This window comes from Pinus tabuliformis, chromosome 9, assembly GCF_031772625.1.
Source record: "Pinus tabuliformis cultivar Carrire ecotype Pingquan chromosome 9, CPIR1, whole genome shotgun sequence".
In the NCBI taxonomy this organism is placed as follows: Eukaryota; Viridiplantae; Streptophyta; class Pinopsida; order Pinales; family Pinaceae; genus Pinus; species Pinus tabuliformis.
The window spans coordinates 1842214138-1842237685 of record NC_142307.1 but is presented as its reverse complement, the minus strand read 5'-3'; the positions used below and the strand labels follow the sequence as shown (position 1 = coordinate 1842237685).

Genomic DNA, 23548 nt, shown 5'->3' with positions numbered 1-23548 from the left:
CTTCAATGCTAGTATTAGATACTATACTCTCAACATGTATTTGTTCTATTGCAGGATTTTCTTGAAGAGATATAGAAGATTGTTTAGGTTTACGTGAACCTAATGCTCCTTTCTGCAATGCCTTTCTCTCTTTGATGATTTTTTCAGAGTCAGGTACTGGGTCAGCTTGTGGCTTTTGAGGATTTCTCCGAGAATACCTCACAATCTGAGCCAGAATTATGAAGTGGAGTCGCCAAGAGGTTCGTCCTTCAATAGAGTCGTCAGATAGATGATTACAACCAAAAAGTGCCCAGACTTTGTCTATCACCAAAGATGGATCTGTGTCGTCTCCTAGGGAAGCTAAGCTTCAGTTTCCTCTCCCTGATAGTGACGCCAATTATGTTATCATTCCAGGAAACTCTCCTAGGTTACAACTTGGAGATGCCTGGTAACATATAATCTTCAATATTGTTCTCTGAACTATTGGAATGGATGATGGTTTGGATCAAGTCAGATAACCATTTTAGCTCTATTCTCACTCAAGACATGCATGAACACCCTCAACAATACAAGGCTTTTGACCATTAATGCTCAATAGTTTATAGATTCAATGGATAGATGGAGAATACTGACCGTACCAGCAGACGCATACATAAACACATAATAATGGCCAACTACAGGAAGTAAATGAAACTTGCAAATCTAATTTCTCAATGCAGAGATAAGATGATAGTTATCTAGCATTAGACACAACAGAAAACATGAATAACCTATTCAAGTGCAAGCATAGAACAACAGAGAAAATGGGAATTGAACAGGTAACAACAAAGAAGCTTATATTGCTAGAATGAAGATGAGAAGCTTGAGTAACAAAGTATCAATAGTCTCCAGAAGTGGAACCCTTCATGTCTTTACTTTTCAACCTTTTATAGGCCTTTTACAATGCTCCTCTCTGAGGCTCGAGAGGTCTTAATCTATCCCTCTGTCTCTTTAACTGCTTGATGCCCTGACTAGGTAAGCATGGCTTGGAGGTTTCTTCTTTGATAGAAGAGTAACCGCTTTTGGGTAGTTTGCTACGCTGTTTGGGAGCTCTCTCATGCCAGAGATGCCCCACGATCACTTCTGTTGCTTGGGTATGTTGCGCTGTTGATTTGGATGAGCTGCGCTGTCGCCTTTCCCCTTTCGGCCTTCTGTTAGGTGATGGAATGGGTCCGCGTGCCTTTTGAAATCGTTTCAACTGATAAACATGTCTGTTTTCTGTTTCATACAGAAAACGCTGCAACACTATAAAAATCCCGCCCATCTCTTTATTTCGGACTTCATAAGTCCTTAAACATGGCTTATTCCTCATTCGGGTCTGCCCTTAGGGTCGTTATCGCATGTTGCAGACGGCCTGTTCCTGTGTTCCCTTTGTATTCTGAAACTACGTAAAAAACACTGAAAACTATGAAAAATCGGCTTTGGCGGACATGAAAATATATATGTTTTCATTCCCGAACCCTTTCGGGTCCGGGTCTTATCGCATATCGCAAACCCAAGCTTCCCTTTGTATTTCGTTAAATAACGAAATACATTGAAAATGCATTAAAAAACGGCTTGCTGCAGACCTGAAATATTATGCAATAGCTTTGAGAACTCCGTCGGGTCCAGCTCATCGGGTTGCACATATACCTGCGCATAAGCCCCGCCCCTTGGTGCTGCTCCACAATGATGCGATCTGATCGCAATCGCATATCGCTCGTGCCCCGGGACCATGGTTAGCGCTCTTTGTTTTTCTCAAAAGCGATCTTGTGACGCGATGTGGGCCGTCGATCTGCGTCTCTTGATCGACGGTCCACATTGCATCGCTAATCGCAGTTGCCAGTCCCACTTGCTCTGCTCTTACTCTGCTGGCCCGCCTCCACCGATTGCGACCCGCTGATCCGATCATCGGAGATTGCTGATCGGGGGTGTCTTGCATCCAATATTAAGTCCTCCTTTGTGCAGCGCCGATTTGCGATTTTCCGAATAGATTTTTGCCGTTGATCGGCCAGATCTAACGGAAGTTGTGCATTGCACTGTCTATGCCTGCAATACATGGTTTTTATGATTTTCTATGGTTTTTGCCTCCCAATAGTGCTTTTCCGCCACTCCAAGGGTTCTTCTCCTGCGCTGGCTTTGGTCTTTGGCATAATTTTGCTGGCCTTTGAGGACTTAAAGAGCATTTTTGGACCTATTTGGAGATGCGAGAGTAATATTTGGAAGTCTGGCTTATGGCCGAAGCGGAGCAAGAGGAGATGTGGCCTTCAGAGCTGAAACAGGGGACATTTCTGCTAAAAATAGCAGCGCTGCACCTCAGGGTCTAATAGTAACAATCACCTAAAGGATTTTCAATAAGGATTCAAGGCGATTAATGAGGCCTAATGATTGCGATAGGGTATTGGCAAAACTTGTAGGGCTTTGATAATCTTTATCAAAGTACAAGTGCTTTGTCCCTAGACCACTTAAACAAATTATAGGGCTGTTATAAGTTAGGGTTTGACTAATTTTTAATGAGAAAGCATGCAATGTCATATGATAGCTAGAAGAAAGTCTTACAATGATTGATCAACGAAGGATTGAGACTATTAATTGGATATGTGGAGTTTAGGTTTTGCAAATGAGTTTTTATGGCTGCAACTTGCATAAGGAAACAATATAATGATGATGTCGGCTCTCGCAATAGGGTTTAAGTAAACAATATATGCTAGATTTTGTTTTTTCACAATTATGTAATGCAATTCCTAATTAAAGAGCAATGGCATATCAAATACAATTGCTTTTTTAGCAACATTGTTGAGGAATATAGCTATGGTCGGTCTTCATAATATTTTATTGATATATTTTTTGAATAATTAAATTTATTATTGACAAGCATGTTCTTCATGCTTTGTATTGGTCAAAGGAAAAAATATAGAAGGGCATGTTCTTCATGACCCTTTCAAAGAAAGAAAATTGAATTTTGTTAAGTGTCATTTAACCTACCAAGTTGCCAAGTCGGCCCTTCTAACCCTCATGTTGGCTCAGCTTAAGTGGTACCCTTTCGCATGGCTTGGAGGCTATATATAACCCACTTACATTCCTCATTGGATATGCATCTCATACACATACATCTGATCCAAGTGAAGAAGAAGGAGATTTTGGAGGCCGAAAACAGAAGTGAAATATATCTTTGATCTGCCCTCGCTCAAGGAGACTTTGAAGGCTGAGTAGAAGACAATCCAGGTCATAAATTTTCTATGGTCCTGTGGCTCGTCCCTGAGGAAGAAGTGCAAGGTCTGAGGCACATATCTCTGTGGAATGATGTGAAGTCTAAGGCACATATCTTTGTGGAACCATGCGAAGTTTGAGGCTCTTATTCTGAGGTATAATGCAAAGCTCTGTGGCATAATCTAAGGCTGAGGAATAAGACGAAATTTGGCCCTCTTGAAGAACTGAAGCAAACCTCTTTTGTGGACAAATTTGGGAAGTGTTTTTTCTTGGTATGCTGGAGGGTTGACTTGGTACTTGGAGTTTGGTTATCTTAGCTACATTGCTGGTCAGTTTGTTTATGACTTGATTCTATAAGGAAAGGATTGTTGGGTTCTTCCCCTTGGAGTGAGGCTTTCCCAGGGTATTGGTGTCTCTTGTCTCATTGTTTCATTGTGATCTCTACTGCTCTACTGTTCTTAATTGTTGAAATTTTCTAAGTGTAACTACTTGATGATTTGAATGCTTTAAAAAGGTTAAAATGTATCATTGGAAGTAGTTATTAGATAGAAAATTGCTCTAGTCTACATTGGTTACTAGAAAATCAATAAACATTTCACAAAAACCCTAACCTTAACCATAGATATCTAGAATTTAAGATAGAAGAGAGATAAATTAGTAAAAATAGAAGGTTTGATCACCACCACCTAGACTAATGCCTTGATCTAATTGGGCAAAGGAAGCACTCAAGGAAAATTCAATGAGGACAGTTTTGTTGAAGAGGGTGAGATGGCAAGGGCATGTACTTACAAACCCTAGCGGCTTCCTTTTTAGGGAGATTTTAAATTTAAGAGATGCACAACCCAGATAGGGAAACAATTTTTCACACCATGGAGGAGCAAGATTTGTAAATAAATATAGCAATGTTAACCATGGCATATGTAGAAACCAACTTCAAACAATATAATATGTTAAATATAGAGAATATGCAATTAAATGACAAAATTTCTACGATAATCTCTTCAATCAATCCTAAGAAACCAACTTCAAGCCAATTTCCACCTCCAAAAGAAATTCGCACCATAGAGCTACATTACGTCCAAGTAGAAAAAGAGACAAAACTAATGTGCACTTCTAAAAGGACAGAAGTGTGTTTAGTGAATGATGATGAAAATGAAATGAGACCTCTCTCTATTTATATGAGGGCAACCCAAGTCAAAGACCTCAGGACTATTAATAAAGGCTATGGTGAAGGAAGTATTTCAAGATTAAATATTTCGAGCACAGAATTGAGTACCACCTTATTTATGTGTTGGATTGATTACCTCAGCAAATGGATAACCAAATCAATGTGAAATATCTATGAAGAAAATAACTCTGAATTCTCTGCCAGAAGTCAGCTAACAAATCACTCCATGAATCTCATGATCCAAATGATTCTGTTTCTCATGAAGTATATTTCAGTAATGATCAAGGGCAAATAAAAAGTTTGGAGAATCAAGCTATATGTCTGCAGTTTGTCATAAAGTCATATGTCAAGTAGAGTTGACAAGAAATTCAATATAGATTATGGCTGAAAGCAAGTCATGGCCACGTAATAAAAATATGTGATTTTTACTATAAGACTGAAGTATTAAAGAATTGGCAAACTGCAAAAGCGAATCAAAGAAGCTGCCAAGCTATTGTCATCCTAAAGAAAGAAACCTAAAGAGATTGAGGACATCTCTGTCTTCAAGCAAAACTAAACTCTGTTTTCACAATAAGCATATTCAAAAATGATCAAAACATTCATGAAGTTAGGAAAGCCAGGCTGATCAGGACTAATGACACAGGTCGAGCAACTTCATCAATCCATTCAAGCTTCGAAAGCTATGAATATAAGGTACATATCTTGTCTGAAGATTGTTCACCATAATGGATTAAATAAAGGACAGATTTGAGATGGGTCCATAATTAAAATTAGAAACACATCTTACAAATGAGTGACATATAAACTATCTTGATCTGGGCAACTTGTGTGAGCACAATACAATGATGACTAGAAAATGCAAAGGTTGTAACTCCATTGGCACCCAGAATATGTACCTTAATGGAGGATGTACACTAGATATGAATATCTCTGACTTTAGTCAAAGTTTGAATTAACTGTTGAATTTTATGTCACATACAATGCTGTGGAATATCTTGGATACTGAAGCCAGATTGATGGAGTCCAGTGAAATGGAAACTGAGGACAGTATATTGATGCTGAACGAAGCTAATTGGATAATTATTGATCCTGTAAGAGATATTGTATATGACTGAAAGTCATCTCAGGATAGGCTCCTTATATGACAAGAAATGTAGAACTGAAAAACCTTTGGGTTGTTAAGTACATCTGAAATATGGTTCTTACCAAGAAATGTCTACTCTGAATTAGAAAGGGCATCTATGACATATATCATGCCATGGAAGGATGAAAACCCTCAGCCAGTTCACTGAGATATAATGACCTCTTGTGCCAAGAATGTTTTGGCATCCTGAAGACATGTTTTGACATGCTTTTCTTGTCTCTGTCTCCTCTATAGAGATATCATTTGCAGAAGATGTCTTGCACTCTAAGTCTAGAATAACTCTCAGAGGATTGCTGAAGAATATGTACAGAAGAGGCTGAGTTCCTCTTTAAGACAGAAAGTTGAGATACATCCTGTATACATACAGAGATTTGATTTGGAGGAATCGAGGAGTCATGAAGTTTCTCTGATAGTTTGCTACTGTGCTACATTAAGTTTACTGAAAAGAAGAGATTGAGCCCCTCCTTAAGGTTGAAGGCTGGACCTGATCTTACACCTTCCTGAAGGATTGAGATCGAATGGCATCTGAACGTTTGAACAAAAATCTAGGGTTTGGAAGACTAGAAGTCTTGGCCAGATTCTATGGTTTTTGGATATTGGAATGTTTAGGTTTGTAAACCCTAGCAAGGGTTTGAACAAGAAATCCCTAGGTTTCCCTAGGATTGATCATTTCTGCTGGAAAGTGAAACCCTAGTTCATAATGTTGATGTTGAGGATGAGGATGATAAAGTTGCAAGAAGAATAATGTCAAGAGGGAGCTAACTTTTCCTCAAAAGATAAGTATTCTATAACTCTCCTCTTTGACTATTACTATTGTTATTAGTCTATTGTCTTTCTATCCTATGCTTGGTTGTAATCGTTCTTCCATGACCTCCTAGTGAGGTTTGCAGGTCAATGGCAAGGGTTTCCTAGGCTTTGGTAATAGATAGAAGAAGTGGAAGAACGAAGCAAAGAAATAGGACTTTCTAGAGGGAGCAAGCAATTTGAAGTATGCTTTGATTGCGTTGAAGATAAGTCAAGATTTTAGCATATAGCAGTTGGCAGCATGGAAGTAAGTTTTGAGAAAGTTCTCCCAGAAAAAGGGAGAGGATCTTGACAAGACTTTTGGATTAGTTGGAATAGCTACTTGAGGTTCTTGAAGAGCTTGAAAGGAAGCCTCATGATTGAAGAAGACCTTGTATTTTATACTTGGGGCTTGGTTGAATGGATCAAGGATGATCCCAAGAAGAAGGTCTCATGTGTCAGAGGGATTTGCTATGAGGAATAGTATTGCCTTCAAAGGGAGCCACCAAAAATCCTTGTTTTGACCTCAGATTTGATGCAAGACTCTTGGATGATGGATTGTCAATATGACAGGGAGCACCCAATCATGGTGATGATGAACCCTGTAAAGCTACAAGATTTAGTTTAAGTTTATTGCCTCAGTTTGAGCCCTGTTATAATTTCTTGGATGAACATAAAGTAGCATGGTAGAGGGCAAATATATTGTAGTCGGATTGACAAAGTTGAGAAGCAATATAGCTTCAAAGGCTGCTTACAATATTGCATGATGACAAACATGGTGCTGAAAGGAGCAGTGTTGCTCGAGTATATCTCCACTAATGAGCATATAGCTGATATTCTGTGCACTTTCGAAACAGACTTGGGCTTGAGGAGATTGCCTCCCTATTTGAGAGGGAATGGGGGATGATATTGCATCATGGATATGGTTTCACATTGTGTCAGATTCTGTTTGGGCTGGATGTTCTGAAGATAGTAAGTAAGATAAGATAAGATAATTTTATTATTGTCCAACAAATGACCATAAGAGGTCAATGGGACTGTCGGTTACAATGATTACATCATGCCAAGCCGGTGGACCAAACGGTCCTCTTTAACATTTATACCAAACAGAATGTTCTCCAACAAATTAAGAGGTCAACGGGATACAATTATTACATCATAAAAAAGTAGAAAATACATCTATAATCTAAGTAAATGTAAATGTAGAAGCTAGAAGCTCTCAGCCTCGAAACAAAGCACTGCGATGAAGCAGAGAAGGAGAAGAAGAAGGAGAAGAAAAGGAAGGGGTCTCCTGTCCAGATCCTACTCCTAACATCCGAGCTCGAGAGAAGAAAACTGAGAGAAGCATGTCAAAGTCTGCTGTCTTGTGGGCATACTGGGCTGTCGCTGCTATAGCTTGGAGGTTCTAGGGCGCCTCCCAGGGGTGGATCCAATCCTGGAGCGCTGGTGCAGTCTGGTTGGTTGGCCCCCCTGGGACTGCACTGATTTGGTCTCAGTGTCTGTGGGTCGGTCGATGGTTCTTTTGGTGCCCTGCGCTGGTGGTAGCACCCTAAAGAAGTCCGTGATCTTCTGCGTGTTGTCCGATTTGGTGGGGGGCTGAAGAAAACGGGCCCGAAATCTGAAGGCCTCCTGGAGATAAAGTGCAATGCATCTTAGATCAACATATCTGAGGAAGCTGGTCAAAGTCTGAGAAGACCTAAAGAGACAATGGAAACGACCTCGAATCTCATAGTAAGTAGGGCATCCGAAGATGAAGTGTGTCTTTGTCTCTATCTCCTGTAAGTGACAGAGCTGGCAAACCCTATCTGCCCTATCGATGTGGTGATCTGTCTCCACCTGGAGTCTGTGAGATCCAACTCTGAATTTCCCGAGGGAGATTCTAAGGGCAGGCATCCAATGTTGGAATGTGTACTGGGGTGTGATGATGAGCCCATCCCTGATTTCCAGGCAATGCTCCGCGTAGAAGGCCATTTTTGGACGCAACCCATTGGGAGGATTGGTCCATGTAATCTGAATGTATTGTTTGTAAATATCCTCCTTAATGATTTTATTTAGCTCTTGCTGATTGGGGAGGAGGTGGCTTGGAGCATTCAGAGAGTACTGAAAAGGAGGGAGATGGTCAATCTGGATTCCTGAAGCCTCCAGAAGCTCTGTCACACCGGTGTACCGACATTTGGATTGGCCTGTTTGCATACGGGTGATGTTCTCCAAGGAGCAATATGCTAAATATGGGTATCTGTCACGACCCTTCCTCGTGTCTGCCAGGCCTCGGAGCCTGTGCAGGAGCGACACCAACCTGAATATCACCTATAGGCGGAAAGGTTGAACCCCAAACTTTGCTAGAATGATGTGCTAAGGAACTGTTTGCTTACACCTAATGAAACGGTGCAAAAGGAAGGTCTGGACCCGCTCCGCTGAGGCCCAATCTGAGTCTAGGAGAGAGGGACCCCAAATCTCTGAGCCGTAAAGCACTGTGGGGCGAATCAAAGTGTCCATGATGCTCATTTTGGACGAGATGCCCTGGAAATGGTGCCATAAACACTGCCTCTCCAGAAGGGCTAGGGAGCCATACCATTTGTTGATTCGAGGCTGAAGGGCTGGCCGCAGGCTGAAGCGAGGCCCTGAGAAATGAACTACCAAATATGTATAGGTGTTGACAATCTCGATCTCTTCTCCTTTAAATAGGAAGTGGAAGTCCGAGGTTTTCTTGACTCCATTGAAGACAATCACTTTGGTTTTACCCAAGTTCACAGTTAGATGCCTTTGGTCACAAAAAGCTGCGAGAGCATCCAGCTGTCTCTGAAGGCCTTCTTGGGAGGAGGCAATAAGGGCAATATCGTCTGCAAAGAGGAGGATGGAAATTAGGACCTGGTGAAGAAGACACCCATCTGTATCCTGGATATGTTCCCGGAGGAAGGACTCAAGCTCATCGATATAGATCTCGAATAAAGTAGGAGAAAGGGGGCATCCTTGCTTGAATCCAATGGTGCTTCGGATGCAATCTGACATTCCTCCGACTGTGCGGAGACGGCCAAGGACGACCTCATAGAGGCGCATGATAGCTGTCAGGAGAGTCGAGGAAATGCCAACCTCTCTTAGCCTCTGGAAAAGATCTTCCCTCGGGACTGAGTCAAAGGCCTTCCGGAAGTCTACAAAGCAGCAGTACACTTTAGAGGATCAATGCCTAGCCTCCTCGATCCCCGCATAAAGAGTAAGGATGTGGTCGATCGTCTGGTGGTCTGGGAGGAACCCTGCTTGGCCCTTGACCCTGAGTTGTCTCTGCTCAAGGAAATGGGAGAGTGTCCTGTGGAGTGTTGTAGCATATAGCTTGGAGAATGTGTGCCCAACCATGATTGTCCTGTAGTTGTTGGGGTCAGAAGTAGGCCGTGACTTGTGGATCGGGTAGATAATGTAGATAAGAGCACTTCTGAATGCTGTTTTAACCTAGATATCATGGATGAGTATGATGCATAACTCTGGTGCACTTAGCACAACTAAAGCTGAGTATATAGCTGATTATTCAGCCTGTTATGAAGTAGTTTGGCTTCGAAAGTTGTTTGCTGGATTGTTTGATTAGGTGCTAGAATAGACCATGATATATTGTGACAATCAAGCTATTTGAAGCTTTCTGCGAATCTAGTTTTCCATGACAGGTTGAAGCACATTGAGATCAAGTAACACTTTATCCGGGATGCTATCCAAAGAAGAGCTGTGAAACTCGAATACATTTGTTCTGATAAGTAGGTTGCTGATGTTTTGAGATAGCCACTATCCTGGATGAAGGTTGTTTCTGAAAGAAGCCTGGAGTAGTTGAGAATCCCTCTCTTGGGGAGAGGAAGCATTGATTGTATAACATCATGAATCTTCCTTGGGCTTGGTCGAGAAACCATGGTTTATGGTTGCAAAGATTGTTTTGGTTACTCCCTGTTGAAATGTGTAACTAGGTTTGGTCTTCATAATGTCTAATGTAATCATGATTTTATGTAATTGATGTAAAGAGAAAAATAAATTTTATTATTATTATTTCGTAGCATGGGTTTCATCCTCAAGGTTATTTTATTTAGTAGGTCAAGCACCCATTGAGTTCTTCTAGGTTTGCTATTGAGTCAAGAAGTCAATTGAGTCATTGTAATATGTGTAAGACCCATTTGGGCATTATATATCAAGTCAAAGAATTTTTTTGTAAAGTAAAGTGTCAAAAAGACCCTCCAAGACCTTATCAACATGCAACAACAAGTCGGTCTTCAAGGGAGAACAAGTTGGCCTACAAAGATGACATGTTGGCCCTTTGAGGGCATCCAAGCAGCCTATATATAAGGAGAAATCGACCTCATCAAAGGTCATTAATTCAAGCAAGAAAAAGTTCGATCAAAGAAGAAAGAAAGAACCTAATACCTAACGAAGGAGAAGACAAAAGGAAGAAATAGAAACTAAATTTTGAAGGATTGTTATGGGCTAAAAGTCAAGGAGGAAAAGTTTGATCAAGCGAAGGAAAAGGAGGCAAGTTTCACCATTTTCTCTCACACGTGCTCATCTAGGGTTTTTGTAGAAGAGGCCAAAAGTTGCAGGTCAAGAGGGCCGAAAATTACAGTCAAGAGTGAGGGTCTGAATTTGTGAAGTTGAGGCAGCTATGAAGCAGTGTGACTTGGGTTGACTTTGTGAGAAGCAATATCTTCAAGGAGGAGTCTAACTTGGTCTTGGAGGTGTCTTTGACAAGGGTCTTAGGTCTTGGAATTCATCATCTGAACATTCTATAAAAAGAGAAGAATTCTTGTGGGTTTTCCTCTCAAGAGGAGAGGTTTTGGCCTTGGCTTATAGCCTATATCTTGTGTCCTCTTGTCTCATTATATTTCATAGTTTGGTAGCTATTTGATGATAAGAACATAATAATAACCAAGTGAAAGAAGAAGATAATCAAGTTAAGTAAAAATACATCGTAAGCAATTATCAAAGAAGAGAAATCACCTAATCTTGTTGCCCCTAGATTCTCAACACTCCCTTGGGTCATTGAGATTGACTGAGAAACCACTATGGTTGGGGGGTTTGGTTATGAGGCTTGGAGTGATCCCTTAGGTCATTGCGTTTGACTGAGAGACCATTGTGTTTGGTTGAGGACACTGATTTTGAGTACTCTCCCTTGGGTCATTGCATTTGATTGAGAGACCATGTGGTTGAGGGGATTGGCTCTTTTGACATCGAGATTAGGATTCCTCCCCTAGGTCATGGAGTTTGACTGAGAGACTGTATAGTCGGGAAGTTTGATATTGAGATGGGGATTTCTCCCTTGGGTCATGGACCGAGAAGCCTTGTTTATGGTTGGGGAGATGGATCTTGTGTACTCTCTTAGGTCATTGGGTTTGATCGAGAGACCATTGGTATGGTTGGAGAGTTTGATCTTGATTACTCCCTTGAGCCATTGTGCTTGAATGAGAAACCATTTCATATGGTTGGAGAAATTGGCCTCATGAATGATATTGATTGTTCCTATGGTTAGTTGGGTTCTGACCTTGATGTCATTGGTTTTGGCTTATGGGACAAGTTTGATGCTAGTGATTATGATGCTTATCTTAATTTGGATCCTTCCTTATAGAATCTTTCAACTTGAGAACATCTTGACAAGTCGTTATGAATACTTTCTAGCTAAGAGAGAGTGTTGAAGAATGTAGCTATGGTATGTTGAAAAGTGTAACTAGGTTTGGTCTTCATAATGACATGTAATTGTGACTTTTGTAAATGATGTAATGAAGAAAATAAAATTATTATTGTAAGCCTTGCTTCATGGGTTTCATGAGCAAGTGATTTTATTTTAGATGGCTCCCATTGAGAGCCTTAGGATTTGTCAAAGAGTCAATGTCATGTGTAAAAAGATGTCAAATGTAACCTAGCAAATAGCCCTCCAACGACAAGCATACAATCCTCTTCCTATGTCGGCCTACAAGATGAAATAAATGGCTCATGTCGGCTCACTTAAGGAGACACACCTATCAAAGTATCACGTTGGCTTATTAATATGCACCAACAACTATAAATAGGCGTGGAAGGATCCTCACATTACATAGTTCAAATTTTGCATACCTCTGAGATTTCGGGTGAGAAGACAATGAACAGTTCCGATCTCTATTTGGATGATCTAGCATAGAAGTAAGTTCGGTACAGAAGCTTGATAAAGGTACAAGATTGAAATGGGTGCCATCTCTCAGTCTAGGGAATTCAGATCCCTCTATAATTCGGGCCATAGTGACAGTTGAAAGAATAAGAGACTAATTCGGACATCATCACAGTCAAAGGATTTGGATGGACTTTAGAAGGGACACGAAGAAACAACGAGGATCTCTCAAGGGACAACGAAGTGTATAAACATAAATCATAGTGCAAATAGAGCCTCAGTATAATCTCTTCGTTTCACAGTACTCGATGTCACCACAGAAAGTAAGTCACAAGTATGTGACAAGATCACAATACTAGTGCAAGAGATAAGGTCTCGGTGCTATCAATAATGACTATGGATATGACTTCATATCTTCGATGCTACTAGAGAAGGAAAGGCTTGTCCTCCTTGATAAACTCAGTGATCTCAGTCTATATGGTGGAAGATCTGAAGTAAACGAGAAGGTAGAAGAGGACTTGTATCTTGGTCTTGGAGTGGCTAAATAGGTTAAGGGTCTTGGTCTTGGTATTCTTCCATTGGAATCTCTATAAGAAGAGTTTGTGCGGGTTTTCCTCTCAAGAGGGAGAGGTTTTGGCCCTGGCTCATAGCCTACATGCTGTGTCTCTTGTCTATTTATGTTCACGCATTGGTTACTATTTGATGAAGAAGAATACTAATAATCTAACATGAAGAAGATCCTAATCTAAATAAGTAAAAAGCATTCACAAGCAGTCACTGATAGAAGAGAAATCACCTAATGCTAATGCCCTAGATTTCTCAACATGGTCGGTCTTCATAATATTATTTTATTGATGTATTTTTGAATAATTAAAGTTATTACCGACAAGCATGTTCTTCATTGTATTGGTCAAAAGAAAAAATATAGAAGGGCATGTTCTTCGTGACCCTTTCAAAGAAAGAAAATTGAATTTTGTTGTGTCATTTAACCTACCAAGTTGCTAAGTCGGTCCTCATAACCCTCATGTCGGCTTAGCTTAAGTGGTAACCTTTCGCTTGGCTTGGAGGTTATATATGGCCCACTCACATTCCTCATCGGATATATATCTCACACACATATTGTTGATTTGTGGTAGCATCAGATGTGCTCTAGCCATGAAAATTGGTGGAGAGGGTAAAGCACATGAGATCTCCAAGACCTAGAAATGGTTTGGGGAAATTCCACCTGGTTAGAGAGATATTAAAATAATTAATATTTTAATGGGGTTCCTAAGTCTAAACTCAACAACAATGTAGCTAAGATGAACAACCTCCAAGAGCCAAGTCAACCCTCCAACATACCAAGACAAAATGCTTCCCAAATCTGTCCGCAAACGAGGTCTGTAAAGAGGTTTGATTCAATTCTTCAAGAGGGTTGAATTTCGTCTTCTGCCTCAACCTTAGATTATGACACAAAGCTTCGCATTATACCTCAGAATAAGAGCCTCAAACTTCGCATGGTTCCATGGAGATATGTGTTGAAAAATGTAACTAGTATCGGCCTTCATAATTGTAATTGAGTCATGATGTAATGTATTTATCAAAAGAAAGGAAAATAAATTTTATTATAAAAGAAATTGACTTATTAAAGCATGGGTTTCATGCTTGGGTCAATGGTTAATAGGTCAACACCTCCATTGTAGGCTTCTAGGGTTTATTTCCATTGTCCTTGTCCATGTCATAATGTAAAAGGCCCTTCTTGGGATTCTTGAGTCAAGAAAGAGATTTATTTTTGTATAAAATTAGCCATTTAGGCCTCCACAAAGTTGGCCTCAAAGAAGGACAAGTCAGCCTCATCAAGGGAATTCGACCTCACACAAACACTATATAAAGGCAACAATTCGACCTCATTTGGAGTACTCATCAAGTTCGATCTGCAGTTGTTGGAGGCAAAAAAGGTGTGAAATTCAAGGAAGAGGAAGGAAACCCTAGCGAAGGAGAAGGAAGTCTTTGTCAAGCATAAGAAGTCGAATTTTCTCTCTCTTTGTCTCACACTTCCGAAGTTGCTCAGTTGTTGGAAGGGCCGAAATTCTAAAGTTGTTGGAGGTCGAAATTCTAGATTGTTGTTGGGCTAAAGCTGCTGGACAAATATAGGCTACTGGAGTTTACTGAATCATTTTGGAAGGTTGACTTGGTGGAGGAGGAAGGTCTTTTGGGTCTAGGGTCTTGGTCTATCTCAATTTGATATACTAGTGGAAGAGTTTGATTGGGTTTTCCCCTATAGAGAGGTTTTAGCCCTAGTTGAGTGCCTACATTTGGTGTCGTTGATCTTCATGTTTTGATTTGATGATTGCTTGATAAAAAGAACGTAAAGAAGATAATAAGAATACAAGAATAACACAATTAATTATCAACATAAGAAAATATTTCTACCTTTCTGGTTTTCTAACAATAAGTACTCAGACTTCGCATCATTCCACAGAGATATGTGCCTCAGACTTCACATCATTCCACAGAGATATGTGCCTCAAACTTCACATCATTCCACAGAGATATGAGCCTCAGACCTCACACTTCTTCCTCAGGGGTGAGCCACAAAACCACAGAAAATGTATGCCTCAAACATTTTCTTCTACTCGGCCTTCTAAGTCTCCTTGAGCGAGGGCAGATCAGAGATATATTTCACTTATGTTTTCGGCCTCCAAAATCTCCTCCTTCACTTGGATCAGATGTATGTGTTGAAATTTCTAAGTCTGACATGTTAGAAATCCCTACTGCATTATCTAGTTTATTTCACCTACTTGTTTATTCCATTAACAAGTTATTTATACATATAAATACTGAAAATAAACACAAATGCAGCCTTAACTCATATCCAGATCAACAACTGAAAAATACTGAGACAAACACACAAGGGACACCATTATTTTTGGACAATCGTCCCTGAAAAAACCCAATGCAACAAAACCGATGCAACAGTTCTGAGGGTTTTATTAATATGTAGATTTATTGAGTACAACTAGGGCATCGAACTGGCTTACCCAACAAGATTGTTACACGACAGTAATACCTCTTCTCAGACACAGATATTCAACTTCTCAGCACTAGTCTACCCCACAAAAATCCTTCCGACCCTTCTCCTCGACTCTGCGTCAACCCTGCTAGCCTCAGCGTAGCTCCTGAACCCTCTGCGTCAGCCTTCTGCCTCTCTACGTCAGCCTTTTGCCTCTCTGCGTCAGCTCTCTGGCCTTTTGAGTCACCCACGCAAGACCCTCAGCCTCTGCGCAATCTCTAGCGCCTCTGCGTGGCTCCTGCTACCTTTGCGTAGCTCTAGCTGCCTCTTCAGTCACTGCGTTGACCCTCAGGGACTATCTTTGCCTCTTTGCTATGTACTCACTGCCCCTCGCTGCAACAAATCACTTGTTCGAATTTTCTAAGCAAACCCCGCTCTAGAAAATCAAACTGACTGATCAATCTTGGTGTCTCTCCAACTGACCCTCAAGCCTCCTCTTATGCTTTTCCTGTTGAGTCTTCAATGGCCAAGATTAAGTCTCTAATCAACGACTAAGGTTAGATTTGGCTTGATCCATGTCATTTAGAACATTCTCACCCAGTTTTATATTAATACCCATTAATACTTTAATTTTCCTAAGTTTAGACTTAGGAACCCCATAAAAAATATTAACTATTTTAATATCTCTCTAACTAGGTGGGATTTCCCCAAACCATTTCTGGGTCTTGGAGATCTCATGTGCTTTAGCCTCTCCACCAATTTTCATGGCTAGAGCACATCCGATGCTACGACAATTCAACACACCCTCTTAGTGAGGAATGTGCTCTAGTAATGCTCCACCACTAAACATCACACTGATCCTTTTGCACCGGTACTTGTGTTGATGCTTGGCCTGCTGCCCAACATTCACTGCGTTGTTGCTTCCTGTATTGTTACCCATCCGATGCTCCCACAATTCAACACTCCCTCTTAGTGAGGAATGTGCTCTAGTAATGCTCCACCACTAAACATCACATTGATCCTTCCGCACCGATACCTGTGTTGATGCTTGGCCTGCTGCCCAACATTCACTGCGTTGTTGCTTCCTGTACTGTTGCCCATGGCTCTGCCACTTCCACTGCTACATTTGTACTGCAGCTCCCTCTCAACACGCTGCATCATGCTGCCCATAGCACTACCACTACTAACTGCTACACTTCAACTCAGTTACCGAGAAGTAAGTAACTGTTCTACTCGACCACTGACTTCCTTATCAGTCTGGAAGCCTCCTGATGCTGAAGCTACCTCTACTGCTATCCTGTGCTCCCTCTATTGCCTCTGTGCTGCTGCAAACACCTATGTGCCTCTCGCACTGCTGCAACCTCCTTTGTGACTCTCGCATTACTGCGAACACCTCAGTGCCTCTCGCACTGCTGCAACCTCCACTGCGCTACTACAGACTCTGCACTCTAGCACTGCCTTGTCGCTCTATTGCATCTTGCTTCTACCGACATCCACCATCTTGCTACTGTCATTTAGGGATTCCGTAGCCGGATATGATCCAAGAGTTTGGGTACCTCAAGGATCCTTTCCTCATCTTCTGTAGTCCTCTTGACTACAGCTCGATGTTACCCCACCTCTTCTCTAGAGGTGCATGAGCACACATGGCACAGTCGTCATCAGTGTCGACTTCTTTCTCCGCCTTTGCAGGAGCTGCCTTGGAGTCGGAAGCCTCTCCCTTGTTCTTCTTCCTAAGACACTTGGATGCATAATTACCCAGCCCCCCACAATGGAAGCACTTCATCTTAGAGATATCCTTCTTCTTCCTCTTCCCCTGTTGTCCCTCAGATGCTAGAAGTTGTGATGTTTTTCATTATTAGTATTAGATCTCTTAATTATCTTTTCTTATCATCAAGATTAGTGCCAAGCAACAAATAGAAGAGAACACAAGGTATAGGCTCGCTGCCAGGGAAAAACCCCCCTCGAGGGGAAAGCCCAGTCACAAATTCTTCCTTCAATAGATTCAAGATGAGACGACCAAAACTCTTACGACTTAGACTCAAGACTACCTCCATCAAGTCATCCTCCTTTCACTGTGTTAGAACTTAGCACCAAGACATCATCATATCACGAGACCTTCTTACTGTAGGTTCATCAAACTTCTGTCACTGTGATACTTCCGAATTGAGATCATTGTATTGTCATCGAACTGAAATGGCACCCAAACTGTAGCACCAAGTCACTGTGACATATGAGAAACTATGTGACCTTCAAATCCTTCTGACTGATAGTTCTGAACTGTGGTAACATCGAATTATGAGAGCAGCGAAATAGCACCAGAATGTCATTGACATATCACCGAACTGTAGTCTTTATATCTTATTTGAGCTCCTGCACTAACACCGAAAAAACTTGTCTCTTGTCCGAACTGTTATCTCTGTGTTTTATGTGAAGTCCTTGTATATATAGTGGTTCGACTATTACAAATGAGCCGACATGTCTTCATGAAAGGTTGCGTCTCCAATTTATTTTAGGCCGACATGTAAGTCGACTAGTAGGCTGACTTGATGAAGACTTTCTTGAAGACTTTGAAGAGGCCGGGTAGATTACTTTGCTGAAGAGGATGACTTGATGGAGGAGTCAAACAATAAATGACTTTGACAAATAACCTAAAGTCTACAATGGAAGCTTGACCTTATACAAATGACCCAAGCATGAAACCCATGCTTTAATAAGTCAATAACAAAATTCTTTTTTTGCTTTTCTTTTGACATATATATTACATTTTGACTTCAAGTACAATAATGAAGACCAAAGCTAGTTACATTTTCCAACAAGATGTCCCTCGTGGCAATATGAGCATATTGAACTCTTCTTTTTGGAATACCTGAAGTGTCCCCTGTTGACTGATGTGTACATGAGGAGGTCGTAGCCTTAGTGTGGGCATGTTCCTAGGAAGATAGTTCAGTCAAGTTTCTCCAGGAATCTTGATGTTGGATAAGATTACAAAATACACCTTTCAATATAGGAGAAGCTAGATTTGGAAGGAAAAAAGGAATGCTATAAAAATAATAGAAAAAATTGATATATTTTGGATTTGTTTTACCTTTAACATTTATCCCCGCTTGTAAGAATGCCCACTTTCAAATTCTTGAACATGGAGATGTAGTCCTTGACAATAAAAAAATCTACCATTTTGAGGTTGGAGAGCTCTGTTCACTATGCCAAATAGGGCGTGGACAGCTTCTTTCTGAACCTGCTGTGCACTTTTGTTGTTCGTATGATGGACAAGACAGGGTTCCATGTATAGAGTGATCAATCCAAGAGGCTCATCCTTCTTCAAACAGAGGGGATCATAGTTGTCATCATTTGCTTGTGAAGTGGTTTCTGCAAATACATCCATAAGCCTTGACTGTGGAGTAGAGCTAATGTTTGAACAATCCATGCATGGTATTTAGCAGTGTTGCAAACATCCTGATTTGATTGTGAAAAATCATGAAATTGCGATTTTTTGGCATAGCTGATGCTGGCCGATTTTTACCGATGTTTTGGTAGTATCTTAATTTTGCCAATGTTTACCAATTTCTATCTATATTTTCTCAATTTTTACGATTTTTTGTTTTTTCAGACCCTTGCTGATTTGATCCCGATGCCAATGTTTGCAACATTAGTAGCTAGCCTCATTGGGGGGAGAAAAGGCATTTTCCATCCACAGATGTCACAATACTAGTGCACATGAGCAGCAGCTTGTGGCTGAATTAAAGGGAAAAAAGTGTGCTTTGCTTTAAGAGGGATCAAAATTGCAGCAAACTTCTTTAAATTCACCAAAAACCCAAGAAAACTGGCAAGTAGGGCTGCACTAGTGACAATAAGGGTAAAAACTCCTAAAAAATGATTGCTGTCCAAAAAAGCATGCTGAAAAACACTAATATCCAATTTATACCACCTTTAAACAAAGCTGAAACCTCAATTTCAGTTCTGAAAAAAATAAAGAATGGTGGATAGAGGAAGAAAAATCCACACTAGCTTTTGATACCATGCTAGAAATCACAAGTAAGAGAATCTGGATTGAATTGTCTAAAAAACCTTAATCCAATAAACAAGCTGAAACTAATAGTACCACAAGGCACTCTTAAACCGTAACACAAGTAGAGCAAATTGGTTTAGGGGTTCTTTGGCAGAAGAAAGATTAGACACACTTGAATGTGATGATTGTACAAATGAAGTATGTGGTGTATTTATACAATTCGTACTAGGATTAAGTTGCTATCCCCGAGGAGAAGGGACTCAGTTGAGTGAAATAATGGTCAAAATGATTTCAAGACCTAAATTAATCAATGCGCAGGGACTCAATCCAGGATGGGAAACCTAAAGAATCCTGCAAGACACCTTAACTATGATGTTTTGTGCATAGTACATACTTGGTGAATGTGACACTGAGCAGATATGTGATTCAACAGGATAAAAGATTCGTATAATAGCATACCTTGAATAACATCATTCAAAGAGAGTGTTCGTAAGTCCAGGTGCATACTCTTTGGAGCCTGGCAAATAACCTGATAATATTTGGATGATGGAAAGGCCCAGTTCTCCTCAAAATATCTTTAGAAGATACAGGAACAAACTGAGAGCTGCTATGCTTTAGCATTACTATTTCCCTGCTTAATCTTCTCTTTTGCTTGCAACTCAGAAAAAAGTATCACTATTTTGTTTCTTTGCTGCTTTTAAGCAATATTCTTTCATGCAATACCTTTAAGAAACTCTTTATGACAGATTCTCTGAGTTACCTGTTTTTGCATTTGTAAACTTGCTCTCTCAGATCTTCCAGAGTTGTTGCCTTGACTCTTACGTGAGATTCCATCCCATGCAACTGCTGTCAGCTTGCTCTCAAGTGTTTACACTCGGTCTATTTAATGTACAAGAAGACATCCTTAGTGGCCCTCAGAGAATTAAATACTCATACATAAACACACAATGAAGATCAATAAAGGTGCTGATGGACTTTAGCATGGAACCCTTGCGACCTTTGAAAAACAAAAACCCTCAGTTCAAATTTGAAATTCGCAGCCTTGTAACCTGCAATTGTTTGGTCATGATTTAGAGATTATATATAAACTTAACGAGAGAGTGTTTGTTTTTCCAATTCAGGATCTTTCACCAATTAATTTCTTGCAGAGTGTGGAATATTAAATTGAGACTTTTGAAAATAATTTCAAATGCAAAAGCCTTCTTAGTGCAACATTTTCTGGTTTTGTTCTACGTTCTAGCGGAGAAAATCTCTTAAAGCTAGATTTTAAAGCTCTAATAATGATGAAATATGGCTGGCTGTTCTCTGTTTTGATAGCAATGGGATCTTACATCTTTGTAAGAGGTGTATATTACTTGAAGTTATTTGCATTTCACAGCTTTTTGGCTTTCGGAGATGTGTGTTCATGACTTTATTACCCAACTTCCAAATTTTAAGGTAGATATGTTTTCTTGGACTTTGTCATACAATCTAGTTTTCGAATTTCAGGTCTAATATTCTCTCTCTAGCAATTTCGGAAGTATTTATTCCTCGCAAATATATTGATTTTTCCTGTTTTTAATATTTAGCACATGCTTGATATGCCTTGTCTATAATTATTAATTTATGGTATGGATGAGTTCTTCTATCCGGAGTCTAAGTTTAGTCAAATGGCTTAGAAGGTATTGTTTGGTTTATATATACAGGCTTGTTCCATTCTCGAGCTACCTGACTTGGTGGCAGTAAAAACCAAAAGCCATAGTAATATTACTACTATAAACTTCATTGATTTCCTTCCCTCGAGTAAATATGCCATGTTGTCCAATTGCAAAGTTATTTTGTGGAACCACACTCAACAGGTGTTATTCATGTGTATTTATTCTCCAATTGACCTAAAGTTATTTAGGAGAATGACCAAACAGTTACTTCCGTCTGGACATTGTCATTGTTCAACTGCTACTCGTAGGTTGAACTTTGCTTTGTGGATACTTCGATCTCCTGGACTCAACTGATAGTGGTGTTGGTTAGTACTTGCCCATGGGCACTAAGAGTTTGTCTTCTACTGAGATTGCAAGTGTTATACTTGCTGTTCAGATAACCTCTTATTGCTGTATTTACAAACATAAACAGAATCTGCCAGATTTATTGAGTTAATGGATATCTTTTTACTGTTACATTTGCTGTGAAGCTAGTTACAACTTACAGTCTACAGAACCTGCTAGTTTACAGACAGTGGAAGATGATGTTCTATAGGATGCAGATTCTTTAACATGCTTCGAGTTTTGTAAATTGTGCTATTATAATTTATGATTACATATATTGATTTAAATAGAAAATCCTATTTGTTGTTGGTTTTCATTTTTGTGATTTTCTAATGCAGCTGTTTTTTTAAAATAATGTTTTGTATTTGGTCTTTGAAGGTTTCCTGAATTTTCCAACAAACTCTACTATGGTTAAAACTGATTAATACGTCTTAACTTAATTTCCTCTCAAATTCTTTTTCAAATGGATTTACTATGTTTTGGTGCATGTGTCAGTGGGAGAAGAATCATGGTCGCTCATATTTTTCCTTGAAGCAGTCAGAGAGAGAGAAAGCAAACAGGGAAATTCAGAACTCAAAACCCTGCTACCGGTAGATTTCTTTCGTATTTTCGGCCCTTTTGCGCGGACAGTATTTGTATCCAAAAAGTCTTCTTTTTCTTTTTTAATGGGAAGCTATGTGTAAAATGTCTTGAAGTTACCTTCATATAAATTGGGTGGTGTGAAACATGATATATTGTATCATAATATTTTTTGTGCCATAATATTGAATTAATTAATGCACTATCTGAAAGATAGTTGTTGTTTTTATTCTGTAGAAAGACGGTTTTGTCTTCATTTGTATCGTAATTCTTGAATTTCTTCTCTGGTCAACTGCTCTGCTGGAGATAGTAGCCATTGTATGTAATGTAAAACGTATTTGTGATCCACTTTACTGGATGAATGATTAGTGATGTAGATAATTGGCTATTAAGTTTAGTAACTTTATTTGTTAGGGTTTCTGATTGTGATGGATAAATCCAGGCAATTGAAGTGTTCTGGACAGATCATATTTTGTAAGACGCAGTTTAAAATTACAATTTATGAATTTCAACTGAAGTAATGCAGTGCTGTTTTATGTTTTTGATGGATTCTATCTGCTGTTTAATTTTACAAGGAGGAGAATTTTGAAGGATTAAGTATAAAAATGTTCTGGGGTCTTTAAATGTATGCCTAATTCTTTAACTATCCGACATGGACAGAATCATGGGGAATGTTTCATCAACCTGTGCAAAATTGTTTTCTCCTGTGAAGGAATCCATCACCTGCCAAAAATATTTACAATATTTAGGAAAGTAAAATATACATATTCTCAAATATCGTTGCAGAAGGTCATCATGAGAAAACAAAATGATACACGTAAACAATTAAAGCGGGTGGCCTCTAAAAACGAACATTCAGGCCTGCTAAGTGCTTGCCCGTGGGACTTGATCTTGTGTTTTTGTGAATATAAGAGTTTAAAAACTATAATACTTATTGTTGATGTGATTACACATGTACAAGTGAAGGTCCATACAAATTTAAACAATGTGCTCTATGATGCGATTAAAATTAACGTTGATATGGACATAATAACTGAGAGATTGCTGGACTTCAAAACAAGTTTCTGTTTCAATCTTTCAACGTGGCCTTTGACGAGGAAAATATTTTTGAAAATACTTTGAATACCGAAGAAAAAGAAGAGGATTTTGAGCATTCAATATGCAAAGGCAAGCATATGGGAAATAAGACAACATTCATTGTTGAAACATCGGTGGGAACTCCCATATGTAAGTCCATAATCAAGGTAATGCTAAGTCACATTATTGTGGTTCATTTAGGTCGCCCATCTACCAGCATAAGAAAAGTTAAAGGTTCCATTTTATTCATCATACAAGACAAATCTCGAAATCGACTTTAATTTTGTCATATTCTAAGGACCTTAGAATCATCATGCAAGACCAGTCTCAAAATGTTTTTGTCAACCTTTCAATGTCAATATTTGGGGTGATACAATTATAAAGGTTACAACAATGATTACCTCCTAATAATAGGGAATCTTGAAAGATTAAAAAAAAATTCCAATAGTGACTATGAAAAATATA

General features: G+C 39.6%; 1 protein-coding gene across 6 annotated transcripts in view; it reads left to right on the top strand.

Annotated features, from left to right (window-relative positions):
- The window catches only part of LOC149156186 (uncharacterized), a 234545-nt gene extending 212191 nt beyond the window's left edge, over nucleotides 1-22354 (top strand). For 5 of the 6 annotated variants that reach the window (XM_089437967.1, XM_089437970.1, XM_089437966.1 and 2 more), the window contains exon 10: nucleotides 21923-22354. In XM_089437967.1, coding sequence (XP_089294093.1) covers nucleotides 21923-22021 — 99 coding nt within the window. In that variant the 3' untranslated portion in view covers nucleotides 22022-22354. The remainder of the gene's footprint in view (nucleotides 1-21922) is intronic. The other variant, XR_016262214.1, reaches the window with a different exon arrangement.
- The last annotated feature ends 1194 nt before the right edge of the window (nucleotides 22355-23548 follow it).